At 44.0% G+C, this 16,129-nt stretch overlaps 1 protein-coding gene across 1 annotated transcript in view; it reads right to left on the bottom strand.

Annotated features, from left to right (window-relative positions):
- Positions 1–12,049: 12,049 nt before the first annotated feature.
- The window catches only part of synj1 (synaptojanin 1), a 120,216-nt gene continuing 116,136 nt past the window's right edge, over positions 12,050–16,129 (bottom strand). The window contains exon 28 of the mRNA XM_038965429.1: positions 12,050–13,489. Within this exon, the coding sequence (XP_038821357.1) occupies positions 12,440–13,489 (1,050 nt within the window). The 3' untranslated portion in view covers positions 12,050–12,439. The remainder of the gene's footprint in view (positions 13,490–16,129) is intronic.

Here is a 16,129-nt window from a genome sequence, read left to right as displayed (position 1 = left end):
TGAACACTTATGAGTATGGTGGGCTGAATTTTCTAGACTTTACTACCTTAAATAATACTTTTAAGATCAATTGAATAAAACACTTTCTAAGAAGACCCACTTCTATGTGGGACTTTATTCCTCATCATGTCTTCTCTACTTTTAGTGGCCTTTAACTTCATGTTGGTTTGTAATTATAATATTGACAAAGTTCCCAGTGAAACTCTACTTTTCATTGGTAGGTTTTCTTGTCATTGTCCTTTAATGAATAAGCATCATTTTTCTCCACACAGATATTATATATGGAATAATCCAGACATATTGTATAAAAATGAATGCTTCTTTGTTTTTAGAATATTGTTACCACAATAATATCCTATTGGTGAGCCAACTTGTAAGTGCAGAGGGTCTTTTACTTAATTATAAGGAATTCTTATTACTTTACAAGATCCCAGTAACACCTAAAGATGTTGTAATTGTTTTAGACGCCATTCCCTCAGGTGTCGATTATTCAGGAACGTGTCAAGACCTGACCCTCAGAACATATGATTAACCTTGTTGACTCATCAGTAGGAAATATGTGTTTTTCTTTTGCTCCATTCAACAACAATAGAGCTACAAACATTTCCTAAAATTGTCGTACAAACATAAAACTTGTCTATTAGATCTACAGATACACAAGATCAAATAGAAACAACATTGAATGTAAACTAAGACTTCGTTTTCCCAAAAGCACTGATAAACATATTGTGTGCAGTGAAACATGTTCATGGAATAGGCCTATTTCCTGTACTAACAGTTTGCGTACTAATTATTTCCCATACTAAATTCACTTTTACTTGTGATGTGTTTGTCTTTAGAAAAGTTTGTCCTAAAGTTTGTCTTTGCCATGTTATTGTGTCATATGTTATCACCGAGCCAGTCTCCATTGCTTTCTAGCCACTGACGGCTTCTTCTTCTCTGGTAGCCAGTTCACATCTTTCACACGTTCAGGTGCTCCTCCAAGTACTTCCAGATACTGTGGTCAATCTGATCTGATCTTTTGTTCACTGGCAGCAGCTCTGGCATCAGACACCCAATCGGGTCATCTCCATACCAGTTGATATGATCTCCTGGGGCTTGGCCAGTAGAACTTGTTGACTTCATTCCTGTGCATGCACTTTACTGTGATGTTTATGTTCTTCAACCTCCAGTACAATGCCAGGGTTGTTCGTCATAGTTCACAATGCACCACTGTCTACTGTGGTGAGCCTCAGTGACATCTGGACGAAGTGGAGCTGAGGTATCCGGGTCGATGACATCTGTTTGATGTGGAGGTGAGAGACCATGGCCATGAGCCGGCACCGTCGGGAGAGTGATTTCATTCCTGGTTCATTCACATGGTTCCTTTTATGGTTACCAGAGGTAGCCCAGAAACCTTCTGTGCTTTACTTTCCACCTCTTCCTCACTGACATAATACAACTGTATTTGAGTGCCAGAGTCCTTTACCTCCTGATAGAAAGACATTGCATCTGTTGTGTCTTTCCATTGGTGGACCAAGAGGTCAGCTGACTGCTTTAGTGATGTGTAATTATCCTCAGTTTGTTAATTAGGGTTATGTGTAATTATCCTCTCAGTATGTTTCAGGGTTATGTGTAATTATCCTCTCAGTATATTTATTAGCGTTGTGTACGGTCTGTTTCCTGTTTGGCTGTTTCCTGTTTGGCTGCCTGGTACGTTGCTCTTAGATCCCACAGAGAGCATAGTGGAAGTTTAGAGGTTTTTTAATTGGTGAAGAGGCAGGGTGGGCCATGTAGCGTGCTTCTCGCCTTCCGTTCTTCGGACTTTCAGGGTCATTATTTGTACCCTGCGAACATTGACAATGTATCTTGTATTTGTGGTGGAGTCTTGTGTAACTTTTGCTGTTTTCTTCAGGCTTTCTGTACTGCTGTCCTGTGTAAAACATAAAAGATGATATCTTTCAAAGATGATACAAAAAGGAAATCCTACTCTATTTCTGTCATGCCTAACCACATAACTATCTAGTTTGTTAAAACATAAATGATTGTGCCATGTGACACACATTTTGTAAGCTTACTTAAAAGGTATAGCAAGTTCATGCACTTCTCATTCAAACAATTTATACGTAACTTCATTGAGTTATTGTGCCACGAATGCTAAAAAGTTAGCATTTAAAACAGTGGCCAGATAAACAAAACCCAGCATGTACTACTGTTATACCATGTCCATAGACTGCTTACATGATAAAGAAACCAATAAACCATTTTGTATTTTGTATTCTGAACTATCCATTTAAGTAACTCTGTAAATAAGTACCCATGTCTTAAATTCTGACCTTGAAGTACTGGGTTGACTGTCTGGAGAAGATGGGCAGGGGGGAGTCAACACTCTCTCTTGCTCTCAACATCTCTGTTTTTTGGTCCTGTATGACCTCCATTGCTTTCACTCCTGTCTTTTTCCTCATTCTGTGAGATCATACAGTCTTTTTCTTTTTTTACTCTCTAAATCCTTTAAGTAAGTCTGGTGTTCTTTTTCAAGGTGGGTCAGCATTCCTGCGCTGTCTGAAGAGTTTGCTTTTCAGCAGCACTTACTTAAGAAAAGTGCCATATCTAAAAGAAAGCCATATTATGTTACAAATTACAATATTGAAACAGTATAAAACCTATAAATGTTAGCAGTGTTATTGTCACTGGTGTTACTTTCAAGTCAATGGTGCTAACAGCAGGAACAGTAACACATTGAATACGTCAACTGCCTGTATTCAATGGAGAGAGACGCCATGTTACTAGCCTAATGTCATGGCCATCTCAAGACAACTCCAATATAAGGTTCTCTCACAAAGTAGCCGGGATGACACCTGTCCTACTTGAGTTTTTTTGTTACCCGAATCCGCCACTCTCATTGAGAAGCTGAGTTGGGCTTCTCTCTGTTTAAAAGAAATGGAAAAGCCTAGAACTTCCAATACATTTCACTTCCTGATTGTTACCGTAATAACTGATATACACTCAGGGGCCAGTTTATTAGGTACACCACCCTGTTAACAAAAATGGTTTGTTCCTACACAGTGAGTCACGTGGCCGTGGCTTGCTATATATAAAGCAGGCAGACAGGCATCCTGTTACTGTTCGATTGAACGTGAGAATGGGCAAAACGAACAACCTAAGAGACTTTGAGCGTGGTATAATCATTGGTGCCAAGCGCGACGGTTCCAGTATCTCAGAAACGGCCTCCTGGGCTTTTCACGCACAAGTGTCTAGTTTTTTTTGTTTTGTTGTTGCTACAAATATCGACCTCATCCCGTCAGTCACTCCAGATGAGATAGGGCCACAGGGTGCTGGCCTGGTGTAGGATGAGATAGGGCCACAGTAGGTTGGTGGCACCTTAATTGGGGAAGACGGGCTCGCGGTAATAGCTGGAGCGGAATCGGTGGAACGGTATCAAATATCCCGGGTATCCTGGAAAGATATTGACCTCATCCTGTCAGTCGAGGATGCCTGTTCGTTCTTTAAAAGTAATTTCCTCACCATCTTAGATAAGCATGCCCCTTTCAAAAAATGCAGAACTAAGAACAGAGATAGCCCTTGGTTCACTCCAGACCTGACTGCCCTCAACCAGCACAAAAACATCCTGTGGCTGACTGCACCAGCATTGAATGGTCCCCGCGATATGCAACTGTTCAGGGAAGTCAGGAACCAATACACGCAGTCAGTCAGGAAAGCAAAGGCCAGCTTTTTCAAACAGAAATTTGCATCCTGTAGCTCTAACTCCAAAAAGTTTTGGGACACTGTAAAGTCCATGGAGAATAAGAGCACCTCCTCCCAGCTGCCCACTGCCCTGAGGCTAGGTAACACGGTCACCATCAACAAATCCATGATAATCGAGAATTTCAAGAAGTATTTCTCTACGGCTGGCCATGCTTTCCTCCTGGCTACCCCAACCCTGGCTAACAGCTCCGTACCCCCCGCAGCTACTTGCCCAAGCGTCCCCAGCTTCTCCTTCACCCAAATCCAAATAGCAGATGTTCTGAAAGAGCTGCAAAACCTGGACCCGTACAAATCAGCTGGGCTAGACAATCTGGACCCTCTCTTTCTAAAAATATCCACCGCCATTGTTGCAACCCCTATTACCAGCCTGTTCAACCTCTCGTATCATCCGAGATCCCTAAAGATTGGAAAGCTGCCGCAGTCATCCCCCTCTTCAAAGGGGGTGACACCCTAGACCCAAACTGTTACAGACCTATATCCATCCTGCCCTGCCTTTTCTAAAGTCTTCGAAAGCCAAGTTAATAAACAGATCACTGACCATTTCGAATCTCACCGTACCTTCTCTGCTGTGCAATCCGGTTTCCGAGCTGGTCACGGGTGCACCTCAGCCACGCTCAAGGTACTAAACAATATCATAACCGCCATCAATAAAAGACAGTACTGTGCAGCCGTCTTCATCGACCTGGCCAAGGCTTTCGACTCTGTCAATCACCGTAATCTTATTGGCAGACTCAACAGCCTTGGTTTCTCAAATGACTGCTTCGCCTGGTTCACCAACTACTTCTCAGACAGAGTTCCATGTGTCAAATTGAAGGGCCTGTTGTCCGGACCTCTGGTAGTCTCTATGGGGGTACCACAGGGTTCAATTCTCGGGCCGACTCTTTTCTCTGTATATATCAACAATGTCGCTCTTGCTGCGGGTGATTCCCTGATCCACCTCTACGCAGATGACACCATTCTGTATACATTTGGCCCTTCTTTGGACACTGTGTTAACTAACCTCCAAACGAGCTTCAATCCCATACAACTCTCCGACCGTGGCCTCCAACTGCTCTTATTCGCTAGTAAAACCAAATGCATGCTTTTCAACCGTTCGCTGCCCGCACCTGCCCGCCCGACTAGCATCACTACTCTGGATGGTTCTGACTTAGAATATGTGGACAACTACAAATACCTAGGTGTCTGGCTAGACTTTAAACTCTCCTTCTAGACTCATATTAAACATCTCCAATCCAAAATTAAATCTAGAATTGGCTTCCTATTTCGCAACTAAGCCTCCTTCACTCACGCCGCCAAACATACCCTCGTAAAACTGACTGTCTTACCGATCCTTGACTTCGGCGATGTCATTTACAAAATAGCTTCCAATACTCTACTCAGCAAACTGGATGCAGTCTATCAGTGCCATCTGTTTTGTCACCAAAGCCCCTTATACCACCCACCACTGCGACCTGTATGCTCTAGTCGGCTGGCCCTCGCTACATATTCGTCACCAGACCCACTGGTTCCAGGTCATCTATAAGTCTATGCTAGGTAAAGCTCCGCCTTATCTCAGCTCACTGGTCACGATAACAACACCCACCCGTAGCACGCGCACCAGCAGGTATATCTCACTGGTCATCCCCAAAGCCAACACCTCCTTTGGCCGCCTTTCCTTCCAGTTCTCTGCTGCCAATGACTGGAACGAATTGCAAAAATCGCTGAAGCTGGAGACTTATATTTCCCTCACTAACTTTAAACATCAGCTATCTGAGCAGCTAACCGATCGCTGCAGCTGTACATAGCCCATCTGTAAATAGCCCACCCAATCTACCTACCTCATCCCCATATTGTTTTTAACTTTTCTGCTCTTTTGCACACCAGTATTTCTACTTGCACATCATCATCTGCTCATCTATCACTCCAGTGTTCATTTGCTAAATTGTAATTCTTCGCTACTATGGCTTATTTATTGCCTTACCTCCTTTTTTTCTATTGTGTTATTGACTGTACTCTTGTTTATTCCATGTGTAACTCTGTGTTGTTGTTTGTGTCGCACAGCTTTGCTTTATCTTGGCCAGGTCGCAGTTGTAAATGAGAACTTGTTCTCAACTAGCCTACCTGGTTAAATAAAGGTGTGGGGGGGGGGGGGGGGGGGGGGGGGGGGGGGGACAAAAACATCCAGTCAGCTGCAGTCATGTGGGCGAAAACAGCTCGTTGATGACCGGTCGAAGGAGAATCGGACAAGAATCGTGTTTTACGGGCACACTTTCGGTCCCTTGTTACCAATTGAGCAATGTTATCGATTTCCCAGAAGAATTCAGGCTGTTCTGGAGGAAAAAGGGGGGTCCGACTCATTACTAGATGGGTGTACCTAATAAACTGGCCACTGTAACCTGAACAATAGACAGAAATGCATTTGGACCAGAAGTAGCCCAGTAATGGAATAAAGAAGCCTAATGTTACTCCCTATAGTCCAAGGACCCTGACATGTTCTGTTTAAAAGGTGAATTGGCTCTGGAAGCCAAAACAGCCAAATGCTCCGTCTAAACGTCAATCGATTGGCAATTGTGGTTCGGTTCTAAAAAAATAAATCACTCTGCTTTCATATCACATTAAAATAATTTCACAAATGCTAAATACACACTTATGTACACTGTTTTAAGTTGCACCCAAAAGTATTTTTCAGTGATAAAATGTCTTTCGTTTATAGACAGGTGTTAGGAGACTCGGATAGCTAATTAGCACAGACTCGGTCTTCCATAAACAATGATCTGTAACATGGAGTTATGGCCGTGTGGGAACACTAACCCTATAAAAAGGTGTGTAGTAATTTAACCTTTTTTGTTTTCTGAAAACTATTTCTCACTGATATGAAAGATAAGCACCAAAAACCGTACCGCAAGTGATGAATGTTAATGTTCAGACCGAATGTCAGAGCTCTTAATTTATTTAATTGAACCTTTATTTAACTAGTCAAGTCAGTTAAGAACTAATTCTTATCTACAATGACAGCCTACCCCGGCCAATGCTGGGCCAAATTGTGCACCGCCTGGATTCGAACCAGAGACGCCTCTTGCACTGAGATGCCTTAGACCGGCTGAGCCACTCAGGAGCCCCAATGTTTTTTTATTTTACCAGGTAAGTTGACTGAGAACACGTTCTCATTTACAGCAACGACCTGGGGAATAGTGACAGGGGAGAGGAGGGGGATGAATGAGCCAATTGTAAGCTGGGGATGATTAGGTGACCGTGATGGTATGAAGGACAACTTGGGAATTTAGCCAGAACACCAGGGTTAACACCCCTACTCTTACAACAAGTGCCATGGGATCTTTAATGACATCAGTCAGGACACCCTTTATAACGTCCCATCCGAATGACAGCACACTACACAGGGCAATGTCCCCAATCACTGCCCTGGGGCATTGGGATATTTTTTTAGACCAGAGAAAAAAAGAGTGCCTCCTACTGGCCCTCCAACACCACTTCCAGCAGCATCTGGTCTCCCATCCAGGGACTGACCAGGACCAACCCTGCTTAGCTCCAGAAACAAGCCAGCCGTTGGGATGCAGGGTGGTTTGCTGCTGGCTAAATGTAATGGAACTGAGAGTCATGTTCAAGGCTAGACCAGAAGAAGAAGTGTAATTTGTGACAAAGATGAGTAGTTACATAGCTGTATAAATATGACACGAATGACACACAAACAAGTTGTATTCAACACGAGTTCAGTACAGTCAACAGCATTCAGGTCAATAAGACATTTATTATACATACAACACACATTGCTTTATACATACATGTGCAGTTTAGCTGCGCACTTAAATGATGGAACCTTAGCTACTAATACACACATTTCAGTTTTCAGTTTTCTTTATATAGAATATGATCAACAACACAGATGACTCTCGACTATGGGTTATACAGGTATTTAATAAAGGGACACCAACCTCACAAAAAAGGGGAGTCGCTTTTGTTTCCTATAAAATATCATCTTGAACAGAACACGACATTAAGCGTTAGCTAGCCTCCTAGAATTATTAATGCCATTAGCTATACTGCACACCACTGATAAAAGCATAACAAGAAATGCATTTAGTTGGTTCTATCGCCATTCCCTCCAGTGACCAATAACAGGGACGTGGGTAAAATCAGGTACTGATAATGCTACTGCCTTGGTGTGTTTTTAGGAGTAAAATCAGGTGCTGATAATGCTACTGCCTTGGTGTGTTTTAGGAGTAAAATCAGGTGCTGATAATGCTACTGCCTTGGTGTGTTTTAGGAGTAAAATCAGGTGCTGATAATGCTACTGCCTTGGTGTGTTTTAGGAGTAAAATCAGGTGCTGATAATGCTACTGCCTTGGTGTGTTTTAGGAGTAAAATCAGGTGCTGATAATGCTACTGCCTTGGTGTGTTTTTAGGAGTAAAATCAGGTGCTGATAATGCTACTGCCTTGGTGTGTTTTTAGGAGTAAAATCAGGTGCTGATAATGCTACTGCCTTGGTGTGTTTTTAGGAGTAAAATCAGGTGCTGATAATGCTACTGCCTTGGTGTGTTTTAGGAGTAAAATCAGGTGCTGATAATGCTACTGCCTTGGTGTGTTTTTAGGAGTGACGTTTCCATCCAGAACGTTTTTTTAATTGCAATGAAGAACACAGTTATTTGTTTCCACGGTGTGGATAAAGCAATAACAGAGAAGCATCAGTTAGCTGGTTCCTTTAGGACTGGTTTCCCGGACAAAGATTAAGCCTAATCCAGGATTTAGAAACGATTTCAACGGAGATTCATACCATTGAGTATGTAAAAAAAAAAAAAAAAAAAAAAATCCAGAACAAGGGTTAATCTGTGTCTGGGAAACTGGACCTTAGACTCTGGACTCTGAACCTCTGGGTCCACACCCTAAGTAGGGTTGCAAAATTCCTGCAACTTTCCCAAAATTCCAAGATTTTCCAGAAATTCCGGGTCGGAAAGATTCCCGGATTTCCTGTTAAATCACTTCCTGATTTTTGTGAGTCTTCCAACCAGGATATAAAGTGACCAGACTTTGAAACCCTGAGCCCCATACCCTCTCCACTAGACTGGCCACTTTACACTGGTGGTGGAGCACAACCATTTTTAACAGCGTTTTGGGGGGAAAATAACACCATCATCCAATTGTTTCAAACAGTTTTCATGAGAGGTGGAAACACCTCTCCTCTTCTAGCTAATCACAATATGTCCCTCTCACTAACAAACCATTTACATGTCAGAGCCATTGTTGGAGACACTGGTGTAAAATTCAACACTAGAGCAGCGTCGTCCATTTTGGCTCCTGCAGTGCACTCACCCTATACTGAATAAGCAGTGAGGTGGAAACTGGGTTCCATTTTGGCTCTTGCAGTGCACTCACCCTATACTGAATAAGCAGTGAGGAGTGGAAACTGGGTTCCATTTTGGCTCCTGCAGTGGGTTTTTAGAGAAAGACCAAAGTAGATAGTAGGAGGACAACAACGGAATAGAACACTGACACATCACTGATGTTGATACCACCATACCTCATCAACAGGAAGTTAACTCTGATTGGCTCAATGACACTAGCATGTAGTGTGAGGAAGATGCATCTGACTATTAGATATCTATTTTGGATTATGTATTGTACTTTCATTTTCTTTTTTATTCTTTACCGCTTCTGTTTTCCTCCTTCTTTGTGTGAATCTCCAATGATTTGTTTCTCTCTTAAAAATAGGATTTTTTTGTTGTTGTATGGTTTTGTATTATAAACATTGAAAGGGGGAGGTGCCTACAAGCCCTTCTGGGGTTAGGGTGACCGTTGGGCTGTGTGTTAGGGTGACCGTTGGGCTGTGTGTTAGGGTGACCGTTGGGCTGTGTGTTAGGGTGACCGTTGGGCTGTGTGTTAGGGTGACCGTTGGGCTGTGTGTTAGGGTGACCGTTGGGCTGTGTGTTAGGGTGACCGTTGGGCTGTGTGTTAGGGTGACCGTTGGGCTGTGTGTTAGGGTGACCGTTGGGCTGTGTGTTAGGGTGACCGTTGGGCTGTGTGTTAGGGTGACCGTTGGTCTGTGTGTTAGGGTGACCGTTGGGCTGTGTGTTAGGGTGACCTTTGGTCTCTAAATCTGTGAGAGTACGTGACATATATGTTACTGTAGTATTTAAGACCCTCAGGAGAAAAATGCTGACAATACCCCCCCCAACACTGTACACACACTACACACAGAGCAGCACGCCCCCCCCCCCCCCCCGACACACCTCAAACACAGCACAGTACTTCTCACCACAGTTTCGATAATAAATAGATTAGAAATAATTCTCTCTTTTGAAATAAAAAATAAGTAGGTAGGTACCATCTCTGCGAGTAAAATTAAGTTCAAAGCAAAATACATGTTTTATAGCGACACGCAACAAGAAGCAAAATGGGATCGTTTGAGATCAGATATATAGAAGGACCTCAATAGTACAACAGGAGAACAACCACATTCATGTTACTATACAGTAGTACAGGTCCAAGCTTTGGATCAAATCAAGGAGGAATATATATATATACTGGGAGACGTACAGTATGCAGCTCTACACACACACACACACACACACACACACACACACACACACACACACACACACACACACACACACACACACACACACACACACACACACACACACACACACACACACACACACACACACACACACACACACACACGTGATACAGAGAGAGTAGGAGGAAGCAGGTTTAAGTCCTCAAGTCATCTGTCAAAACAGTCTCTCCCCTTTCCACAATCTGTCACGCTCACCAGACGTTAATCCACAATCTGTCACGCTCACCAGACGTTAATCCACAATCTGTCACGCTCACCAGACGTTAATCCACAATCTGTCACGCTCACCAGACGTTAATCCACAATCTGTCACGCTCACCAGACGTTAATCCACAATCTGTCACGCTCACCAGACGTTAATCCACAATCTGTCACGCTCACCAGACGTTAATGCTTTAACAAAGACCTCTCAGAGAACCTGGTTGACTTAATAAAGTCTTAGTGCATATCTGTTATACCGTAAATACACACGCGCCTGGGGACTAGCCTGCTCTCTGAAAAGATACAGAAACACGATGTATACAGCTTCATATGTGGCTACAGAACACGTTGAACTTTAGCACGACAGCCCAGAAGACAGATGCTGATGACAGGAGAGAGAGAGAGAGAGAAACCATCATTTGTGGTCTCAAGGAGACAACGACAACCTGTACAATCATAACAGATAAAATAGGTGTTGTATTGTACAGATATATTCAGTAACTGTGAGTTCTGGCCCTGCCTGACAGAGACATACGAAGACGTTGTATAACAGGCTAGAAACTCTGTAGAGCAAGGTGATTTCTGATCAATGCTGAGTGACATGACAGTTGGCCATTTTGTATCCTGCAGTGCACTCACCCTATACTGAATAAGCAGTGAGGAGTGGAAACTGGGTTCCATTTTGGCTCCTGCAGTGCACTCACCCTATACTGAATAAGCAGTGAGGAGTGGAAACTGGGTTCCATTTTGGCTCTTGCAGTGCACTCACCCTATACTGAATAAGCAGTGAGGAGTGGAAACTGGGTTCCATTTTGGCTCTTGCAGTGCACTCACCCTATACTGAATAAGCAGCGAGGAGTGGAAACTGGGTTCCTAGGTGTTTCCCTCTGTGTTTGAACGACAGGGACTAGGATACTGCTGCTTACATACAGCCTAGTATAACGCCGGATGTGTATGTGACTGTAGCCCTACCGTGTCATAACAGTGAACGTGACACACCGCTGACTGTGGTCATATCCTAGAATGCTGATCATATGGAATAAGAACCTCGATGGCTGTAGATAGACATGTTCAATATTACACAGGAGCGGACACCATTTGAGCGAATAGATAGATATATATATTGATATACATTGACATTAACCATATAGACCCAGGGCTGTCTAACACTGTTCCTGGAGAGAGACCCTCCTGTAGGTTTTCACTCCAACCCTGTTCGTGGAGATCTACCCTCCTGTAGGTTTTCACTCCAACCCTGTTCCTGGAGAGAGACCCTCCTGTAGGTTTTAACTCCAACCCTGTTTCTGGAGAGAGACCCTCCTGTAGGTTTTCACTCCAACCCTCATCTAGTGCACCTGATTCTAATAATTAGCTGGTTGAAAAACTGGGGTTGGAGTTAAAACCTACAGGAGGGTCTCTCTCCAGGAACAGGGTTGGAGTTAAAACCTACAGGAGGGTCTCTCTCCAGGAACAGGGTTGGAGTTAAAACCTACAGGAGGGTCTCTCTCCAGGAACAGGGTTGGAGTGAAAACCTACAGGAGGGTCTCTCTCCAGGAACAGGGTTGGTGTTAAAACCTACAGGAGGGTATCTCTCCAGGAACAGGGTTAGACAGCCCTGATATAGACCCAGGAACATGTTTCCTGCCATAACGAAATAAACAGACCAGGAGAAACACACATTCACATAATGACGTGTTAACAACATCGGCAGCAGAGATGTTACGGAACAGCAGTGATACATGACTATTCAGGAGTGGGAGGGGGTTAGTTTAAATGTGTTAAATACCTGACTCTTTATACAAACCATACACACATTCACATTTACCATAGATCTACACTCCTCTAGATAGGTCTGCCCTGTCCTGCTTGGCCTACACAGGACATGTTTCCTCTGTGGTGGACCATAGATCGCTGGGTCACTCCTATCTCTCAGTGAAGTCCTTGGAGAAGGGGAGGTTGTCTGTGGCTCGGGCTGGGAGCGCGGGCTGGCTGCTGCCTGGGACCATCCTGGCTGGGATCGGAGGGGGCCGGGAGAGGAATGTGGAGGTCAAGGTGGTGGAGCCGGTGGCCCAGTGTGGGTCAGAGTCGAAACCAGAGCAGGAGAACTGAGTCTGGGTGAGAGATGGGGGGCAGATGGAAGCAGTGGGGGCTACAGGTGGAGCCTTGGCTGGGACTGGGAGGAGTGAATCATCATCAAAGGTCACCCACAGCTGGGGCCGAGGGGGAGGAGGGGGCTGTGGGCGGGACGACAGGGGGGCAGGGAGAGAGGAGGGAGGAGACAGGGGGAGCATAGGGGCAGGGAGAGAGGGAGCAGTCAGGAGAGGGAGCCCTGGAGCAGGGATGAGGGGGGTCATCGATGGGCCAAGCAGGGGCATGGTCCGGTGGAGCGATGGAGGGGGTGCAGGTGCCCCTGGCGTCGGGGTGGGGGCAAAAGCTGGGAACGGGGCTAGGGTAGGGGCGAGAAGCGAGGCTGGGGTAGGGGCGAGGGGCTGGGTGAAGGCAGACATGGTCCTGTCGAGGCCAGGCCTGGAGGCCTTCTGCTGGGCAAGGAAGTCAGGTGTCAGAGAGCGCCTCTGGCACTGCTGCACCAGAGGACCAGTGAAGGGGTTGGTGCTGTTGGGACGGGCTGGGACCGGATCACTCAGGAAGGGGTTGGGAGAGCCCCGCTGCAGGGCCTCCTGGGACCTACTTCGAGATGGGACCGGGGGAGGGGGGAGGAAAGACTGGGTGAGGGAAGGGGGGAGGGTGGAGGAGTCGTCAAAGCCCTGCATGGTGGACAGAGGGGTGGAGTGGAGGGAGAGGGATGAAGGGAGAGTGAAGGAGGAAGTAGGGAGGGTAGGAGCGGAGCGTAAGGAGGAGTTCCTGGTCAGTGATTGGGTGTTGAGCCAAGAGGCGGAGAGGTCAGAGGTGAGTGTGTCAAAGGATTCGGGCTTCCATTGTGCTTCTCTTTGGATTCCATTCACCCCATTGATCTAGAGGGGAGAAAATGACACCGGAGTAAACAAATCAGAGCCAAGGTTGGGAAAACGCTGAGCCAATGGCAGTTTATTTTGATGTAATGAGGAAATAAATAAATGAATGTAATTGTAGAGTGATGTTTCAGCAGCAAGAGCTCTCGTTATAACATGCAACAATTCTACTTTAATAACCTCACAATACGAACCCTACACTTAACTAGCTACTATATTCCACACAAAAGGACTAGTATACCTAACCAGTAAAGGATTAACCAGGTGACCGTTAGCTGCATTACCATTGGACTACACGTTATATATAGAGCACGATAAATCAGGAAGTCATTCCATATGTGGTCCATTTCAACGTGTTGATCAAAGCAGGAGCACATATGAAAAGGAAGGTCGACGCGTTGAAGGAAGGTCGACACATATTCGGGGTAGATTACCAGGCTAGACGTGGCCAACATGCATTGTTTGAACTGGGCGAGACGAGGCTAAAACATCCCGTTATTTTAAGGTCAGATGTGTGAATTGTCATGCTGGTCACGTAAAAAAAAAAAAAAAAGTTTAAACAACAAACAAGAACCCCTTTTTACCAGTTGATGAACATAAAAACCACTGTTACTTGATTTGTGATGGACTAGGAGACACGATCAAATAAATACCTACAGGTGGATAAAGACAGAAATCAACTAAAACATGAAGCAGGTGACTAATGTATGGGAGTAGGGAGACTCAAATCACACCCTATTCCCTAGTTAGTACACTACTTTAGACAAGAGATAAAGGCCCAATGTAGTGTACTATCTAGAGATAAAGGTCCAAAGTAGTGTACTATCTAGAGATAAAGGTCCAAAGTAGTGTACTATCTAGGGATAAAGGTCCAAAGTAGTGTACTATCTAGGGATAAAGGTCCAAAGTAGTGTACTATCTAGGGATAAAGGTCCAAAGTAGTGTACTATCTAGGGATAATGGTCCAAAGTAGTGTACTATCTAGGGATAAAGGTCCAAAGTAGTGTACTATCTAAGGATAAAGGTCCAAAGTAGTGTACTATCTAGGGATAAAGGTCCAAAGTAGTGTACTATCTAGGGATAAATGTCCAAAGTAGTGTACTATCTAGGGATAAATGTCCAAAGTAGTGTACTATCTAGGGATAAAGGTCCAAAGTAGTGTACTATCTAGGGATAAATGTCCAAAGTAGTGTACTATCTAGGGATAAAGGTCCAAAGTAGGGTACTATCTAGGGATAAATGTCCAAAGTAGTGTACTATCTAGGGATAAAGGTCCAAAGTAGTGTACTATCTAGGGATAAAGGTCCAACGTAGTGTACTATCTAGAGATACATGTCCAAAGTAGTGTACTATCTAGGGATAAAGGTCCAAAGTAGTGTACTATCTAGGGATAAATGTCCAAAGTAGTGTACTATCTAGGGATAAAGGTACAACGTAGTGTACTAAGGATTAGGGTCCAAAGTAGTGTACTATCTAGGGATAAAGGTCCAAAGTAGTGTACTATCTAGGGATAAATGTCCAAAGTAGTGTACTATCTAGGGATAAAGGTACAACGTAGTGTACTAAGGATTAGGGTCCAAAGTAGTGTACTATCTAGGGATAAAGGTCCAAAGTAGTGTACTATCTAGGGATAAAGGTCCAAAGTAGTGTACTATCTAGGGATAAAGGTCCAAAGTAGTGTACTATCTAGGGATAAAGGTCCAAAGTAGTGTACTATCTAGGGATAAAGGTCCAAAGTAGTGTACTATCTAAGGATAAAGGTCCAAAGTAGTGTACTATCTAGGGATAAAGGTCCAAAGTAGTGTACTATCTAAGGATAAAGGTCCAAAGTAGTGTACTATCTAGGGATAAAGGTCCAAAGTCAAAGTAGTGTACTATCTAGGGATAAAGGTCCAAAGTAGTGTACTATCTAGGGATAAAGGTCCAAAGTAGTGTACTATCTAGGGATAAAGGTCCAAAGTAGTGTACTATCTAGGGATAAATGTCCAAAGTAGTGTACTATCTAGGGATAAAGGTACAACGTAGTGTACTAAGGATTAGGGTCCAAAGTAGTGTACTATCTAGCGATTAGGGTGTGATTTGAGACTTGGTCCTGGGTCAAACACTGGACTAGAGGACTGAGTGACACAGGTGCTATGAAGAGAAACAAGGAGGAGTTTAATATAGAGGAGGTGATGGTATACCTGTCACCCAGAGGGCTGCTCCGGCTTGGAGAGAGAGGGAGAGAGAACAGAGAGGGAGAGAGAGAACAGAGAGGGGGAGAGAGAGAACAGAGTGACAGAAGAACAGCAGAGAGAAGAACACTTACACACCTATTTAACTGTAGCAAAGCTGTGTTAAGGGACAGAGAAAGGAGAGTGCGAGAGAACGAGAGATAAAGACAGAGAGAGAGAAAGAAAAGCCAATTGTTTTGTGCATGTATCATCTACTTGTTATTTCCCTCATCTCATGTGTTCCTGTAACATTATACCATGACATACAGTAGCTAACAAACTAGACACCTCCTTTATCCACATTTTATTGTGTTACAAAAGTGGGATTAAAATAGATTATATCGTCATTTTTCTGGGTCAACGATTTAAACAAAATACTCTAATGTCAAATTGGAAGATGTTGTATTTATTTTTTCATGAATATATTTGG

Source organism: Salvelinus namaycush, chromosome 26 (genome assembly GCF_016432855.1).
Source record: "Salvelinus namaycush isolate Seneca chromosome 26, SaNama_1.0, whole genome shotgun sequence".
In the NCBI taxonomy this organism is placed as follows: Eukaryota; Metazoa; Chordata; class Actinopteri; order Salmoniformes; family Salmonidae; genus Salvelinus; species Salvelinus namaycush.
This window is presented reverse-complemented; position numbering and strand designations above follow the sequence as displayed.